The sequence below is a fragment of the Myotis yumanensis genome, unplaced genomic scaffold (genome assembly GCF_028538775.1).
Source record: "Myotis yumanensis isolate MYYU_CA2020_CCGP unplaced genomic scaffold, mMyoYum1.0.hap1 SCAF_12, whole genome shotgun sequence".
NCBI lineage: Eukaryota > Metazoa > Chordata > Mammalia > Chiroptera > Vespertilionidae > Myotis > Myotis yumanensis.
Genome location: NW_027223763.1, coordinates 26,401,862 through 26,422,042, shown reverse-complemented (window position 1 = coordinate 26,422,042; position 20,181 = coordinate 26,401,862). Strand labels below are relative to the sequence as shown.

The 20,181-nt window shown below is 42.8% G+C and overlaps 1 protein-coding gene across 2 annotated transcripts; it reads right to left on the bottom strand.

Moving 5' to 3' along the window:
• Positions 1-4,108: 4,108 nt before the first annotated feature.
• On the bottom strand, positions 4,109-19,673 carry TRMO (tRNA methyltransferase O). Of its 2 annotated transcripts, none has more exons than XM_070430106.1 (5): positions 19,564-19,673; positions 17,037-17,211; positions 14,590-14,747; positions 9,142-9,795; positions 4,109-5,910 (listed from the first exon to the last, which is right to left on the bottom strand). In XM_070430106.1, exons 1-5 carry the CDS (start codon positions 19,637-19,639, stop codon positions 5,651-5,653), a joined length of 1,323 nt encoding a protein of 440 aa, XP_070286207.1. In that variant the 5' UTR covers positions 19,640-19,673; the 3' UTR covers positions 4,109-5,650. The 2 variants fall into 2 exon arrangements, with proteins under 2 accessions (XP_070286207.1, XP_070286205.1); XM_070430104.1 differs by having other exon boundaries at positions 4,113-5,910; positions 9,133-9,795.
• Positions 19,674-20,181: the final 508 nt, after the last annotated feature.

Below are 20,181 nucleotides of genomic sequence, written 5' to 3'. Positions count from 1 at the left end.
AAAATATTCTCCCAAGCATCACCCTTGTAGCAACTCTGTAAGGTCAGGGAGCTGGAGGTGAACGCAGCGACTTGCCCAAGGTCACACAGCTAGCGCAGGACAGAGCAAAAAACAGCACTTGAAGTTTCTGAGGCCAAACTCAGTGTTCTTCACATCTCCCACACTGCTTCCCAGGAGGTTCCATGCAGATCTAGTGGGAATGGATGTTTCTGCCTTTATTCCTCTCTCTGTTCTTCGGTTAGTGGTCGGGTTCCCATGAACATCACTTAGTAATGATGCTTAGTAAGCATCCCATGCTTAGTAAGCATATGGAACGCTGACCCTCAAATAAACCAGCATGGTTTGCTGAGCATCTACATCTGGAGCCAAGCTGGGAGGGAGCCAACTCTGGGGCCAGGCTGGGTGGGCTGACACCCTCGATGCATGCTGACCAGCTATGTGAGCTCGACCTAACCTCTGATCAATGTATGAAAAGTATATGGACGAGTACCAAGGACATGATAAAAGTTCACTAACTGACACACATTTCATTATGATTGAGTCCTCATCTGCCTTCTCTGGGACCATATCATAAAAAGAAAACTATCACAAGAAGTGAATTCATGTCAACTTCATTTTCTTCTTTTCAAACAAAAAGTCACAAACAGGTAAATAGAATGAAGGCCTTGTACACACATGCTTGTAGGTTTGGCTAATGAGACTTTCTGGTTGTGTACAGCCTCTACATCAAGCATGTCAAACTTGCAGCCACACAACAAATATTTTTGTGGCCCAGCCAATATAACGGTATGTAAAAAACGTTTTAATAAAAATTTTGTAACTTAATTTTTACAATATCCTGTTACACATAATCTATATAGATATCCTATCTAATAATAGACAAACATGGTAATTGACCATACCTTCGCTATGCCTCCCATTGGCTAATCAGCGCAATATGCAAATTAACCACCAACAAAGATGGCGGCTAATTTGCATACTGCAGGCAGGTCGGGACAACGCCATCCCGCCTGCCCCGCTGCCATCTGGGCCTACTATTTGTGACCCAGGGCGGTGGGGTGGAACAGCGCCATCCCGCCTGCCCTGCTGCCATCCGGGCCTGCTATCTGCGACCCAGGGTGGTGGGTGTCTGTGTGCGACCCGACCCGGGGTGGCTGGGCGGGGCAGCAGCGATTGGCTGGCCCGCCCAGGAGTCCCGTGTACGACCCGACCCGGGTGGTGCCCCAACCCCCAGATCGGCCCTGCAGTGTGCGCGACCTGGGGCGGCGCCCCAACCCCCAGATCGGCCCTGCAGTGTGCCTGACCTGGGGTGGCACCCCAACCCCCAGATCGGCCCTGCCATGTGCGCAACCTGGGGAGGCGGGGCAGGCACCGAGGGATCGGGCCTGCCATCTGCCACCCGGGGAGCGGGCCTAAGCCAGCAGGTGGTTATCTCCCGAGGGGTCCCAGACTGTGAGAGGGCACAAGTGGGGCTGAGGGACCCCCTCAAACCCCCCTCCCCTGCCAGTGCACAAATTTTTGTGCACCGGGCCTCTAGTATATATATAAAACCCTAATATGCAAATAGACTGAACAGTGGAATAACCGAACCAGTTGCTATGACATGCCCTGACCATCAGGGGGTGTGCACAGAACATGGCGGGTGTTGGCAGCAGGCAGCAGAGTGCGGAACATGGCGGGCATCGGCCACAGCAGGATGGTGGACCAGGTGTGCAGGGGCGCCAGACCAAGGCGGGGCGCCGGTCACTGTCATCAGGGCAAGTCTCTGTGGTTACTGAAAATTCTTTGCTCCCACATGCTGCAGTCCCGCCCGGTGCTTGCACCCACTGCCGGCACTGGCCCCACTTGCACCCACTTGCTGCCTGGCGCTGGTCCCGATAGCTCGGTGCCATCAGCAGGTGTGAGCGGTGGCTGCTGGCCCTGATCAACCCTGAGGGTTTCTCCATCTCCCCCTGCTCCTGAGGGGCGATAGGGGCAGCAGCCTGATGGCACCAGCCCCAATCGCTCTGCGCAGTCAGCGGGTGCAAGCGGGGCTGGGGCCGTCAGCGTGTGGGAGCGGCAGCAGCAGGAGCAGGGCTGCTGGCATGCAAGGGACCAGAGCCGTGGCGGGAGGGGCCAGGTGGGGGCACAGAGGATGTGCCAAGACCCGCCCCTGGGCCCACCGCAGCCTCATGGCCCACAGTTCCTTTCAAGGTGTACGAATTCATGCACTGGGCCCCTAGTTATTAATAACAAACTACAACGTTCACTAATGACTGATTACTATAATTGTGTTGCATTCATTTCCCTTATGCGCCTAACACACAGGAGCACCATATCTCTCCTCTAATACTCACAGTGAATATTTTAGCAGCCGATGGCCATGTCATTAGTCTTGGATTGACTTGTTTGGTGTGTGCAACAGGAAATATTTCATTTTCGGAGAACAATAAAAATAGGCTTATTTGCTTTACGCTTATTAATTTGTGCAGTTATTCAGTGTCTGGTAAGTTAATGTTCAAGAAAAAAAATATTAATTTTTATTAAAATGTTCTATTATTTTATGTTAACGATTACTCATTATTTCAGCCCTTTGTATTCAGCATCTCTCTATTGAAATAAACTTATGTTTCTATGAAAATTGAAGCTTTTGTTTTTTTGTGGGTCACATAAACTTAAGCCTTGTTTATTTGGCCCATGTTAGCCTGAGTTTGACATGCTTGCTCTACATGCTTGAATAATGCATCCCAACCTTAAACCAAGCTCCAATATACAAATTTAATAAATGGCACTCGTCCTTCTAATCTCTTCCTATATGTGATTGATCAACATCTCTTGTGGAAATTACTGTTCTGGAAAGCTGGGACAGGAGGGCAGAAAACCTAAATTACCTGAACAGCTTGAACTCCTGGAGTTTATCTCCAAGCTACTGAAAATAATCAGCTGTCAAGGGCTCCACCTACAGGCATCAAGAAGGAAAGACTACATTAAAGGTAGATGTTATTTATGCATAGTACAGAAAATTTTGTCCCTTTCTTCTTCTTTTGAAAAAGTTTCCAAGATGAAAATAAATATAAGAATTGCTTCTCTTGCCAAAACCGGTTTGGCTCAGTGGATAGAGCGTCGGCCTGCGGACTGAAAGGTCCCAGGTTCGATTCCGGTCAAGGGCATGTACCTGGGTTGCGGGCACATTCCCAGTAGGAGATGTGCAGGAGGCAGCTGATTGATGTTTCTCTCTCATCGATGTTTCTAACTCTCTATCTCTCTCCCTTCCTCTCTGTAAAAAATCAATAAAATATATTAAAAAAAAAAAAAGAATTGCTTCTCTTTCAGCCCTAGCTGGTTTGACTCAGTGGATAGAGTGTCGGCCTGCAGATTGAAGAGTCCTGGGTTCGATTCCGGTCAAGGGCATGTACCTGGGTTGCAGGCTCCCGGCCCTGGTCAGGGCATGCAGGAGGCAAACAATCGATGTGTCTCACTCACATCAATGTTTCTCTCTACAATCGATGTGTCTCTCTCACATCAGTGTTTCTCTCTGTCTCTCCCTCTCCCTTCCAATCTCTCTAAAAGTCCATGGAAAAAATATCCTCGGGTGTGGATTTAAAAATAAAACTACTTCTCTTTCTGAGGGATGGAAGTTCAAGACACAGAGATCCAAAATTCTTTACAACAGGACACTCTGGAACTCAAGGGTTGGGGTGGAGAGCGGCTTCTGAACATGTTATATGAGAAACAGCTGAAGAAAATAGGGGTGCTGACATATGAGGGGACTGAAGGGTGGGAAGCTGGATGGTATCTGACAGGCTAATGGGAGTGAAATTGTCCCAGTAAAGGGTGGAGTTATTGGAGAACAGATTTTATGTCATAAAGAAGAAGGAAATTTTAATAATGAGTACTGTCCATACATAATGAGGATCAGGGTGAAGGATCATCCTGGAGGATTTTAATCAGGGGCTAGAAGGTCAAACACTAGGAATATTGGAGACTGATGAGCTGGCTGAGAATTAAGCTGGATTATATTTAGGACTTTAGTTCTAAAAGTTTGAGAATGTATATTAAAATCCCTAACAACTGAACAGTCCTCTTGCTAGAAGGCTAATTGGTATCATCCTCATACTTATTTTTTTCCATATTAAGTATCCACATTTTGTGCTTCAAGCCCTTACTCAGTCTCAAAATAATTTTAAGAAAAAAACATCAAAGTCAAAATTTAGGGTGGATTATACCAATGTCAACATCCAAGTTTTAACATTATACTATAGTTATGTAAGATGTTATCACAACTAGAAGCTAGGTGAAGGGTACTCGGAACAGCTGCACTATTTTTGCAATTTCTTGTAAATCTATTATAACTCAAAATAAAAAGCTTTCAAAAATAAAATTAAAGATACTTCCCCAAGAGGTTCTAAGTCACCTCATAGACAACCTAGTTTGATTCACAAGTACAGTGTCATCAGCCACAAATGACTCTGCAAGAATGTGCAAGCAGCAGGGCTCATTTCAAAACCATGAACAATCAGCCATTAAGATTTACAATTGTGATTAGGAAAGCCTATGTCATGTTTACAGGTATCTAATTTGGTTACACTGATTATAAATCTTATCTGAGATCACATCAATAAAATCACCGATAGGCAATATATTATGACAACTGCTTGCTACATGGTACTACACAGGAACCAGGTACATACAGACTTAATTACTATATATTTATCTAACAGAATACAATAATATCCTTATGTCTTTTTCCTCCACTAACTATGATTTGCAACAAGAACTGGATCATATTCATCTCATTTTATCACCACAGAATAAATAAGAAATAAATCAGTAATTAAGTTATTTTCTTAGACTTCTGGGGGTGACTTTTTTTTCTTCTTTTTTTATTTTTATTGATTTCAGAGAGGAATGAAGTGGGAGAGAGAGATAGAAACATCAATGATGAGAGAGAATCATTGATTGGCTGCCTCCTGCATGCCCCCCACTGGGGATCAGGCCCATAACCCAGGCATGTGCCCCAACCAGGAATCGAACCGTGACCTCCTGATTCATAGGTCAATGCTCAATCATTGAGCCACACTGGCCAGGTTGACTTTTTTTTCTTATACAAAGAAATCTAAGTCTCTATTTTGGAATCAGGATTAAATATATATTCACATGCGCACTCGTGTGCTTGTCTGAAGCACAGGGGTTTAATCTCTAAGATCTTTATAACCACTTGTTTTTTATTTGTTAGTTTCCCAGGATATAGTAACTCAGCTTGATTTAGAATAAAACAGAGAGGTCAGGCTTTTCCAAACAGGAAAACCAATATGAATTGTTGAACAAGTCCCCTCAGCTTGCAAGTCCCTGCTAAAATGATCTCTGCCCAATTTCATCAAGTGCCAAGAACAACCAGCTTCTTTCAGAAATCACTGAGACAGCATCATTTTGCATTCTTTGATGTTAACCAATCAAGAAGCATATAGCAATTTCTTTAAATTTTCTCTCTCAATTTATTAAAAGACATGTTTTTTAAATAAATATTATGAACAACTCAAATCAAACAAAGCAATGAGACCACAAAGTGCTGCTTCTTTCTGAAAAGAAGTCACATCATTAGCCTGTACAAAAAATCGGCTAGTCACAACCAAAGCCAAGTAGGCTGTCTTAACGACGTGATGGCAGCTACTTACGATCCCAGAGACACCAAGGACTCCACAGGGTCAGTCATCTGAACAGGCTCAGAAGCCGGCTTGATCCTTAGGACCTCTGCAAAGCCATCACCAAACCAGCATGTGACATGTGCTGTGTCTACAGTAAAGTAGAAAAGGCGGTCCTGGCAGAGCTTCCGTCGGTATGCAGACCGGGGGTCGGCTGACAACACAGCCTCGATGGCATGCCTTGCTTCCTCTGCTGACTGAAAATACTTAAATGAAGCCTGACCGACATCTGCAATGAGAACAACACAACTTAATGCTCAAAATCATGCAAGTCAAATTTTATTACAGCAAACTTCAATGAGGAGCTTTATTAGTTCCTTGAGTATCACTTGAAATGAAGAGGGCTTGGAAATCTATTCAGTCATTATAGGGAATGTCACCTTCAACTAGTACTTAGAGTAATATCTTTCCTTCAGGAAGCCTTCAAGTGTCATTAAACTTATGGGTCCCCCAAATTTCCACTTGCTAAACAAAAAATATCATGGTGGTATTTTTCCTTAGTCCCTTAATAGGAGAGCTGAGCTTTCATTTTCTGGCAACCTAAATGTTACTTTTCTATGCTCAATGTAGACTTTAATTCAATTCCTTTTCATTTTCTTCTCAGAATAAATGGAGGCATGATCAGGGAAATACGTGACAGGCCCAGCATTCTCAGAAAGCCACAAGAAAGAGGACTAAACCCACATAGGCCCAGAGCACTAGCTGTAAGCAAGGGAAGGTGCCTCTGAGAGCAGGTGTCACACAGCCACACAGTTAGTGACGCCACATTCTCTACGGAACAGGACATGAGAGAGCCCTTGTGACAACTGTGGAACAGATACACTGAGAAAGTTCAAAGCCATCACTAAAGAACAGGCCAACCCATTCCACCCAGGTGTGTATGTCAGGCAAACAGATGTTTACCCTGCCAAATAGCAACACTTCCTGCAGTGATAGCACTGTAAAATCTATGTATATAAAAGGCTAATATGCTAAGTGTCCATCCTTCCATCCGGGTAATGATGTCACATAGCAATGCCCAGCTTCCTCTCCCTAGTGATGACTAGCCTCCCTGCAGTTTCTGCAGCCCAGGAACACGACTTGCTTTATAGCCAGTGGAAACACTTTACACTGTAACCAAATGTCTGTGAAGCATTTTCCTGTGCCTCATCTCATATGATCCTCACAGAAATCCTGGAATAGGTAGATAGGAGACTCGGTGGAATCCCATTTTCTTTTCATTAGCTGGAAAACGCAGATTTAGAAAGCTTAGAAACTTGAAAGAAGAAATGGTGGACCTTGAAAATGACTCCAGGTTTTCTCACTTGCAGAATATAGTCAAACACTGCTGCAGTTAAATATTTTACCCTTTTTTCTCCCTGCGTGATCTACAATAATAATCTGCTTCGTGTTGATATTTACTGCTGTGTTCCTGACAATTACCTGAAAGAGAAGTTGGGGTGCTTCACTGGGCTGGAAAAAGTTTAGCTAAATCAGAAAGCAGGTCTAATTAAGCAAGTTTGCTCTATATCTATAAAAGGCTAAGCTGACTCGCGCATGCATAATACATGTAAAGCTCTCGGCACCAATCGCACACATGTGTTTCCATCTGTCATTGTCGATCATGAATTTGGTTGACATTTCTATTATAGAGAAAGGGTGAATAGCAATATTAAAATACTTCTTCTTTTTAATTTCCTTTCAATTGCATGAATTCATGCACCAGGCCACTAGTAGTTAAATAAAAAATTAACAATGACCTAGTTTTTAATAGCTATAACATAATATATATACGTCCAAATGAAGGCAAGACCCTTCCAGAAAGGCATGTGCTTTAAACAATGTTGTCCCTATTCAAAATATCATCTAGAGCAGTGGTCGCCAACCTTTCAGACCTCACAGACCATCAGTGGTCCGCGGCCCAACGGCTGGCAACTGCTGATCTAGAGTGGCTGTGGGTTCCTATCCTTCTGAAAGGAAATTTAATTTTTAGAAAAGAGCCAAAATTCATTCTAGGCTATCTCCAATAAATACGTTTGTAGGTAAAGCCATGAAGTTTAATTGTTGATCAAAAAACAAGGTCCAATTACACAGTGCTAAGATTCCCTTGTTGCACGGCTCATAAAATGACTCTAAAACCACTCAAAACAGCAGAGTTCCAAAAACATCCACACACAACAAAGAAAAGAAAAAAATAAAACAAAAAACGAAACAACAACAGAAAACACGTCACATACTTCAGTAACAGTGTGTCTGGTAGAAGCTCCAGGCCTTTGCCTGGCTGTTCATTTGGCATAGATAGGAGCCTTCCCTCCCTTCCCTGACTACCTATCCTTCTGGGCTAAGCTCAAATGCCTTTTCCTCTAGGAAGCCTTCCCAGATTGTCTCCCTGCTGCACAAGTCAGGATCCTTCTCTCCCTCATGTTCCCACAGCACTCTATCAGTGCCAACCTCTCTCCCTCCATTCAGTATCTTTCATCTTTTCTAGACTTTGAACTTTCTGAGCTCATTTCTTTTTTTTTTTTTTAAATATATTTTATTGATTTTTTACAGAGAGGAAGGGAGAGAGATAGAGAGTTAGAAACATCGATGAGAGAGAGAAACATCGATCAGCCGCCTCCTGCACATCTCCTACTGGGGATGTGCCCACAACCCAGGTACATGCCCTTGACTGGAATCGAACCCGGGACCTTTCAGTCCGCAGGCCGACGCTCTATCCACTGAGCCAAACCAGTTTCGGCTCATTTCTTATTTCTATACAGGCTCTAAAGTCTGCTATCTGTTAAAAATCAATCCCTGTTTATAGTTATATTTTATAATTTCTTTTTAACTATTTTTAATCAAGAAAGTACAACACTGTAGTTTGAAAAAGAGAAAACTTTCCAAAGTAAGAAGTATTCAACAATAACCACAAGACAAAGGGCAAGAGTAAATATAAAGTATCTTCTAGGGAGCACTGCTTTGTTCTACCACAAAAATCCTTTTAAAACTGAACTTCCTCCTCCCCATCAACTGTATTGAGTGATACAACAACTTTCATAAACAAAACTTTCTAACAAGGAGATCAATTTAAAAAGCAAATGCTTTGTTTAAACATAAAGCCTTAGGAGGAATGAGAAGCACAACCCTCCAGGGGCAGATGAAATCTGACATCTCCTTCATAACTGGCTACTTTCTATTGCAATGAGCCACTGCACCCACCTCTTCACAGCCTGTCCTTCATTCTAGATGGCTGCTTTGGATCTGCTATGGGCTGGAGAAACCAGATAATGTTTTTAAAGAACCACATATTAAAGAAAACAGGCTCCAAGTAAAAGTCTGGCCTCTTCTGCAATAAAGTGCATGTCTCTAGTGCTAGGGCTTTATGTGGACAGTTTCTGTGCTAAGAGATCTTACCCTCAGAAATAGCAAGTTTGGCTAAACCTCCTAGTAAAAGCTCCTCTCTCATTCAGAAGTAAGAAATGGAAAGTACCTGGTTCACCTTCTGAACTGAGGTGCTCAAGGTCCATCTCTGCGTGAGGAGTAAACCGGACCTGCAAGGTGGCCACAGGGGCCTCTCGCACCCAGGCGGGAACCACACTGTGGTGGGCTGCGTCAGCCGTCCGGGGAGGGCAGTGAGGAGGCACGGGCTGCACCTCCCCACTGCCTCCTTGTGGGACCACTGCTTCTTTCCTTCTCCGTGGCCGCTCATCTGTACTCTCCTCTGAAAAGCTCTTCTCCAGGCGAGATGGGCCCACCTTCTCCTCCGCCACACTCCGTGTTTGACCACTTCTGGATTCTAAACCCAAGTCTGCTGTCTCCCTGTGCTTAGGCGAGCGTTGCTGGACTTTGGCTGTGTCTTTGTGTTGCCTGTCATTTTCTCCTGAAGCTCTGTGTTCGGGACAGGTAGGCTTCTCCTTAGTACGACCGCAGGGCTGTGGTTCCTCGCACTCAGAGAGCTGTTGCTGAGCACGGCTGTCAGTCTTGGCATCAGACCGGGACACAATTTTTGGTTTATATTGGTTATTCTGTAAATTACACTCCCCTAAAGGCTCAATCAAATTTTGTGGTGAGTCATAATCAGCAATGTAGGGCTTTATGTCCAGTACAGGTGTGCCATGAATCATGTCAATCCCAGAAAGGTAGATAGCTCCACCTATAATGTGAAAAATACCTCTTAGAAATAACAATGAAGAATAGTGCAAACAACTGAAGAACTGGCATCATCTACCTATGCTTCCCTAAGTTTGCTCACAATTCTCTTATGTACCAGGCTCTCTTACTCCTGGTGCTGACATACACTGGAAACCCATCCTCATCTTTACCTGTCAAACTCCCACTTGCTCTCCAAGGCTCTCACATAACACCTCTTCTACAAAAGCCCTCCTGGCTCTCCCAGACATAAGCACTCTTTCGTGTTCTAGAGGAACCTGTATACAAACTTCTCCTAGAGCCCTCTTCATGTGGTCCGGCAATAACCGGCTTAGAGTCTCTCTCCCTAGACAGTGAGCAGCTGAACCCTTCAGCACTGAGTGGGGCTGACTCATCTTTGCATCACTGGGGCTTCTAACTCTGTCAGGCACACTATCAATCTATCTCTGTGGGACCAATGAGGGTTTCCATTGTGGCAAACAGACTCTAAGGTGGTCCCCATGAAGCCCACCTCCTGGTGTTCAGAGCCGTGTACAATCCCATCCTCTTGAGTGTGACTTGATATCACTCCAGTAACTATATTATGTTAAGATGCCTGTGCTTGCTGGCAGACTCACTCAAGAGACTCTCCATGTGGACTTGATGAAGTAAGCAGCCACTCAGGGATAGCCCAGGTGGCAAGAAACTGCAGGCGGGGTGTCTAGGAGTGGAGGGCAGCCACCAACCAATGACCAGCAAGAAGCTGGGGCCCTCAGCCCCACAACTATAAGGAAGTGAATTCTGCCAACAACCTGAGTGAGCTTGGAAGTGAATTCTTCCACAGTCAAGCCTCCAGATAAGAACTCATCCCAGCCGAAACTGGTTTGGCTCAGTGGATGGAGCGTCGGCCTGCGGACTGAAGGGTCCTGGGTTCGATTCCGGTCAAGGGCATGTGCCTGGGTTGCGGGCACATCCCCAGTGGGGGATGTGCAGGAGGCAGCTGATAGATGTCTCTCACATCGATGTTTCTAACTCTCTGTCTCTCTCCCTTCCTCTCTGTAAAAAATCAATAAAATATATTAAAAAAAAAAAAAAAAGAACTCATCCCAGCTGACACCTTAATTGCAGCCTGGTGAGACCCTAAGCTGAGGACCCAGCTCCTGACCCACAAAAACATAATGTTTTAAACACATAATAAATGTGTATTATTTAAACTGATATGTGCATAATTTGTTATGCAGCAATTGAAATTTAATACTCCATCAAACAATTAAGCAGAACACAAGTCACCATTAACAAATATTAAGAACAGGTCTCTTGTTTTCTCACTTACATAGCTGCTATCCAGATCCTACTACTCATGCACAGTCAAAGTCTACTAACTTGGGAGACCAAGATGGCGGCGTAGGTAAACACCGGAGACCGCTGCCGCAAACAACCATTTCAAAAATACAACTAAAAGACTGAACGGACATCACCCAGAACCACAGGAAGGCTGGCTGAAGAGAGACTCTACAACTAGAAGGAAAGAGAACAGCAAATCGAGGCTCAGAGGCGGCGCAGTGTGGAAAATACAAAGGTACCGAGGTGCGCGCGAAAAGCGGGCTGGTGGCTGAGGGCGCGGTTGTCGTTTTCTGTCGGGAGTGAGTCTCAGACTCTGGGCTCCAGATCCGGGCGAGTCTCTAGGGACCCAGACTCAAAAGGGAGAAGCGGGATTATCCGGCATCAGTTGGAACCTGAGGGAAGCTTTCTCTCCGAAGTTTGCAGCGGCTGCCGGGGTTCTGAGAAGCAGAGCCTCTGGGAACGGGACTGAGCGTGGCCATAACTGCTCCCTCCGCCCGCCCTGTTGATCCCGCCCCGCCCAAACCCTGCGCACACCCATTTGCCGATCGCCTCAGGCAAAGGCTGGATTAGCGCCTCCCCAGAAGGCAGACGTTTTCCATACAGCTGATTCCTATAGCCAGTCGGCCTGGTGGTCAAACCCCTCTAGTGTTAACTACAACAATTAAGGCTTGGCTAGAACAAGACTGCGCACAGAGACCACAAGGGGGTGCACCAAGAAAGCATAAAAGATGCGGAGACAAAAAAACATGACAGAAATGGAGGATATGGAGCTAAGAATCGCAATTTTGAGGGCTTGCCATAAATTTGTGCAGAACCTCACGAAAACTAATGAGACCCTCGATGCTACGATAAAGAAATTAGAAAGTAAGCATACACGGACTGAAATAAAGAATATTATACCCAATAGCAGACCAGAGGAGCACAATAATCAAACAAAAGATTCGACAAAAAACACCCAATTGGAAAAGCAAAATGAAAAAAGAATCCGAAAGTGTGAAGATAGTGTAAGGAGCCTCTGGGACAGCTTTAAGCGGTCTAATATCAGAATTATTGGAGTGCCAGAAGATGAGAGACAGCAAGATATTGAAAACCTATTTCAAGAAATAATGGCAGAAAACTTCCCCCATCTGGAGAAAGAAATGGACTTACAGGCCCAAGAAGCGCAGAGAACCCCAAACAAAAGGAATCCAAAGAGGACCACACCAAGACACATCATCATTAAAATGCCAAGAGCAAAAGACAAAGAGAAAATCTTAAAAGCAGCAAGAGAAAGAGGCTCAATTACCTATAAGGGAATACCCATACGACTGTCAGCTGATTTCTCAACAGAAACTTTGCAGGCCAGAAGGGAATGGCAAGAAATATTCAAAGTGCTGAATACCAAGAACCTACAACCAAGATTACTTTATCCAGCAAAGCTATCATTCAGAATTGAAGGTCAGATAAAGAGCTTCACAGATAAGGAAAAGCTAAAGGAGTTCATCACCACCAAACCAGTATTATATGAAATGCTGAAAGGTATCCTTTAAGAAGAGGAAGAAGAAGAAAAAGGTAAAGATACAAATTATGAACAACAAACATGCATCTATCAACAAATGAATCTAAGAATCAAGTGAATAAATAACCTGATGTACAGAATGAACTGGTGATTATAATAGAATCAGGGACATAGAAAGGGAATAGACTGACTATTCTTGGGGGGAAAAGGGGTGTGGGAGATGCGGGAAGTGACTGGACAAAAATCATGCACCTATGGATGAACACAGTGGGTGGGGAGTGAGGGTGGAGGGTGGGGTGGGAGCTGGAAGGAGGGGAGTTATGGGGGGAAAAAAGAGGAACAAATGTAATAATCTGAACAATAAAGATTTAATTAAAAAAAAAAAAAAAAAAAGTCTACTAACTTGATCCTTGGGAAATTGGCCAGAAAAACTGTGTATGATCACATTGGATTCTGTCTCCATTTAAGAAAAACATGACTAACAAAGGACTTTGATTTCTAGAATTATGCTTACTGTGACTGAGCCTGGAACTTTGGAAAGATGCCTTTTGTACTTCCTAAGTAAGTATGCCTAACAATGTCTACTGAAGAAAGAAAGGCACTGTAGCATAGGTAAGAGCACATGGGATTTGGAGTCAGACTACCCCCTGGCTAGATGCTATTATTAAAATGATCTAATATCAAAGAACAGCAGTGGCCTCATCCATAAAATGGAGATGGTTACCCTACCCAACCCACAGAGCCACTGTGAGATAACGCACATGAATGCTCTTTATAAACTGAACATACCACACAAACACTAGTAGTCACTATAATGCATATTTAGTAACTATAGTGTTATTGTGCTTGCCTTTCACCTTTCTGATTTGATCTCCCCCATTAGGGTGTTAAGTTTTTCTGTAGGGCAGGGATTTTTATCTGATCTGTTTATCGCTATATCCCCAGCACCCAGAACAATGCCTGGCACATATTCAGTGCTCAGAAAATATGTGTGGGTGTACGAATGATCATAAAATGTTCTAGTACTGCTTACTCAAGTTGGTTAGTCATCACAAATTAATAAAACTCAAGTTGGATCAGCTACAGAATTTTTCCAGAAAACCTATCCAAGGCCTGGTTGAATACAATCCAGCAGAGGAGTTCAAGTTCTGAGAAAGAACAAGCAAAATAACTGCTCTCATCTTTTTAGCACTCAAAAGTCTGAAAAGTACTCTTAGAGCTTTTGTCTTATAAGATCCTCAAAAAAATCATGCAGCGTTCCGAGAGGGCAGATCCTCCTTCTTTGCCCACTGAACAAATAAGCAAGCTGAGGCCTGGAGTGGTCTTTGACTTCCAGTCCACCTGTTGCTTCATCTTCTGCCTCTCTAACAAATGTGCTGATTAGGCCAGAAGTCCAAGAAGGGATGCCTGCTTTCCAAATCGTCTGGCTCAGAAATTAGGTTATACATTAACAGGGAGTTAAAACTAATCTGGTATTCTACACAGGGACTTCCACAATCTGACAGATGTTTGACCCTACAGTGTGATTCATCCCAGGCCCTCTGCCACAAATCACAGCTGACAAACACAACTGCAGCCACAATGCAAGTTCACTTCCTCCAGGCTGCAAGGAAGAAATGACACACCACCACTCTATGTGCTGACCACATATGCATGTATGACCAGTTACTGTGTGTTAAATTTTGAAAGCATCCAAATACTTTTTAATCATTTTGTATTTACTGCATTCCAAGTCAGAGAAAATGTGGTTACTAATTTAATGATTATGAAATCTTAAGTTATTTTTAAATAATTTAAACTTGGATAAATGTAACAATATAAATAAGTTCTGAGCATCCTCTGACAGTTTATGTCAAAATGTTTCTCGACATCACCAGTATTTGTCTGAATAACAGCCAGTGTTGAATATTATGCAGATTTTATAAGACTTCTTTTTAAGAAGGAAAAAAAGGTTAAAAGTAAAAACGACATGTGTACCTTCTACCTTTTCCAGCTTGGCCAGCGTCAGTCCTATTGCATTGGGACGATGTGGGCTCCTTGTGGAGAAAACTCCAGTCTTCGCACCATTCAGCCTAGGAGGCTGAACTTTTGCCTTACAGCTCAAATGACCATTTTTGTGAAAAACAAACAAAATCCTATTGAAAAAAACACACCACTGAGTAAGAAAAAAGCACAAGTTAATTTATCATAATGAGTTGAGGGGGGGAAATCTTTAATCCCCACAAATTAAAACAGAAAGAATGCTTTTAATGGTATTAAAATGTAATCCGTGAGAAAAAAAAAATGCCATTCCTGTTTCATGAAGGAAGAGTCTTATCTCAGTATCCTTTGTCCCTAATACAATGAGTGGTACACAGTAAGAACTTAATAGATGTTTGTCAAGTGCCCCATAAACAATATTTATGAGGTGTTTGTTATATGCCAGGCAGTATGCTAGACATTTTTACATTCACATCATTTAATCTGCTTAACAATCCTAAGAAGTATAATTTATTCCCCATTTTAAGGATGAGGAAATTGCTGTTCAGAAATGTTAAACAACTTGACTAGGCCTTCCTATACAAGATTAAAAGCAAGAATCTATGAAGAAAAGCAGTTAACAGATTTGAAATCATAAAGTTTATGTGCTACAAAATGTCATCCAAGGAGAAAATGTTTGCTGTGTGTATAATAGACAATGAATGGATTAATATCTGTGGTATCTAAACTATTCCTACATATCACAAAGGACAACTCAATATAGGAAACGAAACAAAGATCATGAAAAAGTAATTGACAAAAGAAAGAGAAATAGCTAACAACCATATGAAAAGATGTTAAACTTTGTTAATAATAAAAAAAATTAAACTAAAAAACAAAATACTGTTTTTTCCTGTCAGGCAAAAATGTAAAATATTGGTAACAAATAGTGCTATCAATAGTGTATAGAAAAGGTCATTTTCATTTACCATTGACGTATACATTGGTTATGCTTTTTAGAGGGCAATTTGGCAGGAGCTCTCCAATATTATAAGTATGTACACCTTCTAACCCAATACAGCCACTTCCCATATCCTATTCATAAAAATATACAAGTGTCCAAGAATGTGTCTAAGGGGGTTTGTTACAGCATGACTGTAATAGCAAAATAAGTCTCCATTAACAAGGGAATAGTCAAATCATGGTATATCTATAATCTGCAATAACAGGCAGCCATTAAAGCAAAAGAACGTAAATCTATATGTACTGTCATGATATACACACTAAGTGAAGAAAACATATTCCATTGTTTTTTTTAAAAAACTCACTCTGTATGTATATATTTATGCTTCTATGAGTATCAAAAAAGAAAAAGAAAGAAAAGGTTTGGCAGGATATACACCAATCTGTTAACAGCAATAATCCCTGAAGAGTGTTGGAAATTAAGAAAAAAAAAATCTACATACTCCTGAGTCCATTTTTTTTATATCAGCAATGTTTTTAACTTAAATAATCCAATCAAGATCATACACACTAGATCATCAGAACACCCATGTTCTTTCTAATCTACCCAAACTAACATGAAAAAAGTAACTATTTCGGAACAAAAACTTAATTTTAGGTCAACACCAGTAAAATCAGACCACTTCAGACTGCTGATGTTGGGGTGAGGAAGAATGGACAAAAAGAATTCCAAATGACACATATAACACAGGCTTTAATATAGGTAACACTTTATTATTATTATTATTATTATTATTATTGTAAAAAGTGGAAATTTATTGAGAAACAAGCAGACTCCCACGTGGGGAGGGGGAAAGAGTCCCACAGCACAGATTCCCATGTGGGGAGGGAGAAGAGTCCCCAGGTAACACTTTATTTAAACTATCCAGATTTCTAAGGTCTCTTTTGTCTTCTAGGAAGAGTAGACTTAATTCTTCATGGGTGTAGGGCAGGGTCCGAAAACTTTTTCAGTAAAAAGTCAGATATCAAATATTTTAGGGTTTGTAGGCCAACCAGTCTCTGCTGTAACTATTCAACTCTGCTGCTGTAGCACGTTAACAAATGCATGTGGCTGTTCCCACACACGTATTTACAAAAACAGAAGGTGGTGGGATGGATTTGGTCCATGGGTCACAGCTTGCTGACTGCTGGTGCAGAGAACAGAATGACTACCCACAGACAGAATAGGGAAGGTCTACAGATTTCAGCTCAACAGAAAGGTATTGATCACAATGAGAGCCAACTGCAAAAGGACCGTGCCTCCTCAGTGTATCCCAAGCTTCCCTCAGGGTGTCCAAGTTATGCAGACAATCACATGCACAAATTCAGCAGAGGAATCTCATGCAATAGACAGGTTGGTCTAGATGACAGGCTCTAAGGCTGCCTCCATCAGTGGTTGCACATCAACTGGAATACATTTTACTCAGGGGCAACCTCTGGCCCAACGCTGTAAAACAACTTACCAAACATGAGAAAACTCTTCTAAACCCATCAAGGAATGTTCAGGATTATTAAAGATGCTCTTTCTAATTCTCAAACAAGCCCTTGAATGGCGACAAATGGATGGCTGCCTTGGAGTACCATTCTTGGCTGAGAAACAGGATTCCAAGTAGCCAATTGGCTCAGTTAAAAGATTCCCTATAGAAAATAAATTAGGTAAGAAATCATTAGTCAAAAGGTGTATGAAAACATGTTTTTTCTAAGGCATTCATTTCATAGTTTTAAAACCTACCAGGTGTTATACAACTACAGAACATGATTCTTACATGCAGGATAGGAATAAGCACAGGCATGCCATGGGAGTAGTACTGGCATGAAAATCAGAGAAATGGGGTGAAGTGATTCCCTAAAGTAATATGGAAGGGTTAGGGCTAGTATCGGAAGAGAAAAAGGACAAAAACAAGGTAGAGCTATTACACTAGCTGTGAGAACTTGGACAAAATCACTTACATCTCTAAATCTGTTTTCTCATCTATAAAACAAGGATAATAACACCTATATCAGAGTTATAAGATTATCAAAAGATGTAAAGCACCTAGTGGTTTTTAAAGCCCTTGCTCGGGCTTTCCTTCCTTTTAACATTATTACAGCTATATTAACTGTTTAGTAAGAAAAAAAGAGTAAGTTACTGATGTAGAGGTTTTGTACACAGTGTTTATTTACAAGTCTTGTGCAGGCAGAAAAGTTCAAATGGTAGGTCCTTTCCACTTCTTGCCTGGACTATTAAATGACTCTTGTTATAATTTGTCTCCCCTCTGCCAGTCCCTCCCCTCCTCAACACACACTACTCTAGTCCTCCAGACTCTGGGTTCCTTATGTCATGCTACTAACTTTAACTTTCCATGTTTCCCACTGTTAACCCTTTGCACTCCGCTGTCCCCTCTCAGGGGACATCGGAATTCTAGCATATCACTCGGATGTCCCCTCTCAGGGGACATTGCAGTTTATTAGTGATTACGAGGAATTGAGTTATTTCAATGCAACTTTTTGAGACATGCATGTTTCCCTGAAGTTTTATCTTGAAATGGCACAAGAAATTAAATCAAAATATCGTAAAATTACTAAGATATATACAAGAAATGTCAGCGGGTTTTGTGTCGGATTAAACAAACTACATATTCCCGATGTGGGACAAAGAAAACAGGACTGCATTGTGTGTTCTAACAGGAAAACACCTGGTGGCAGGCGTCAAACCACTTATTACTGTCAAACATGCACTAATCAGCCTGCAATGCATATTGGGGAGTGTTACAAAACTTATCATACTGTACAAAATTATAAACAATAAAATATTGTTTTTTTTGCAAATATACATTCCTCAATGTCACCCAATTCATATAAGTCCAATATCATTATAATACGTTACTTGGTTCCAAAATTATACTAAATAATACGAGGGTCTGTAAATGCACGTTTCCGCCGCAAAGTAGCGTCGAGTAGCTGGTAGCCAATGTCCAGAATGGTTCAGAGTGCAAAGGGTTAATAGATGATGCATTTCCTAGCCTGGTGTTCAAGGTTCTCTATAATCTGAATCCAATCAATGGTTCCCCAAACTCCCTGTTCCATCAAATACTTAATCCCACGCACCTCTGAGCCACGCTCTTTCCTGCCCGTCAAAATACTAGACTTGTAATCTGGTAGTGTGCAACTCTAAAAAAGTGAGCACCACCTTTGACCAGGTAACAGTACTATTAAGAAATTTAAGTCAAACATTTAGAGCATACACAAAGATTTTAGTTTCAAGAACTTTCACTTAAAAGAATGAAAACTGGCAATACCCTAAACGCCCAATAATAGGGAACTTTTTAAGTTAGAGGACATCTATAAAACAAAATAGTTAACCGCTTAAAATTAAAATGATTGACCATGGATTTTTATGACTCTTAAGTTTTTAGGGGTCATATATCAACTCATATTCCTAGGGTGTATGCCGTAGAACAAACATCAAGATATTCACCATGGTTTTCTCTGGGTGGTGGCTAATTTTCTTCCACTTGCATCCTCTAGTTTCTAAAGTTACTATAGTTTGCTCTACATGCAAAGGTGAAAAAGAAGAGAAGCAAACTCATTTCATCTTTCCGGGCCCAGTTTAAAACTACTTCCTCCCTCTGGCCTTTCCAGGCTTTCCTCATTGCCTACAGGAAGCTCCTCACTGGTGGCACTAATTCTTAACCCGCACACCACCAGCGGCACGCACCCTATCTCTCCTACAGGAACAAAAGCTCCCTACGAGAGCCGTTACACGGGATGAGGCCAGTTCAACCACCGCGGCAAGACCCGGCGGACCTCAGCTACGGAGGAACATGATGACGTCATCCAGCCCGCCTAGACAGGTCACGTGGTCGGCAAAGCACGTGAGTCGTGCCTTCGCAGTAAATGTGACGCACGTCAGCTCAGGGTCTTGCATTTCTCGTCCCTCTCTGCCGTGAAGTGGGCGGCCCACACCTAGGCCTCTTCCGAGTGCGAAATCGCCAGCCTCTCAGAAGTTACCTGTCTCCAGAGCCGGCTTCACGCACCCGCACGGGGTCGCTGTGGGGCGACGCCCTGGTTCCTCCAAGCCGCGCATGGCTACAGGTGACAGAGGCGCCCACCCCACGCGTTCTAGCCTTCCGCTTCCGGTCTGCATGCCTGGCGCCTGCGCAGCAGTCGCACCCGCAAGGTGGTGTCAGTATCCGGCGCAGGCGCAGTGGATGGGGCGCGCGCGATGTCCTCGGAGCCCAAAGGTTACCTTTACTGTGCAGGTGTTTGTCATCCTCTGTTCCTCTCCCGTTACGGGGTTCCTCCCGGAACCGAACCGGTGTCTTAATTGTCTCGCGCGGACCCGCTGCAGTTGCCAGCCCTTTCAGAGCAATCAGCGACTCCGAGTCCCCGCCCTTCCCAAGGGGTGGGGGGAGGGCACAACCAAGATGATTTAAAAGATGTCTATCTCCAAATAAGCAACCTACATATCAAGCGCATAACGTTAATATTTAAAGAAAAATAATGTGGGGCCGGGGGGAGAATGTGTATGTGCAGTGACCAAATAGCAAAATGATCGGATGTTAGGAAATGTTTAAAATTCTCCTTGGGTGGTGGTAATACCCATACCATACATTCATACTTGTATGT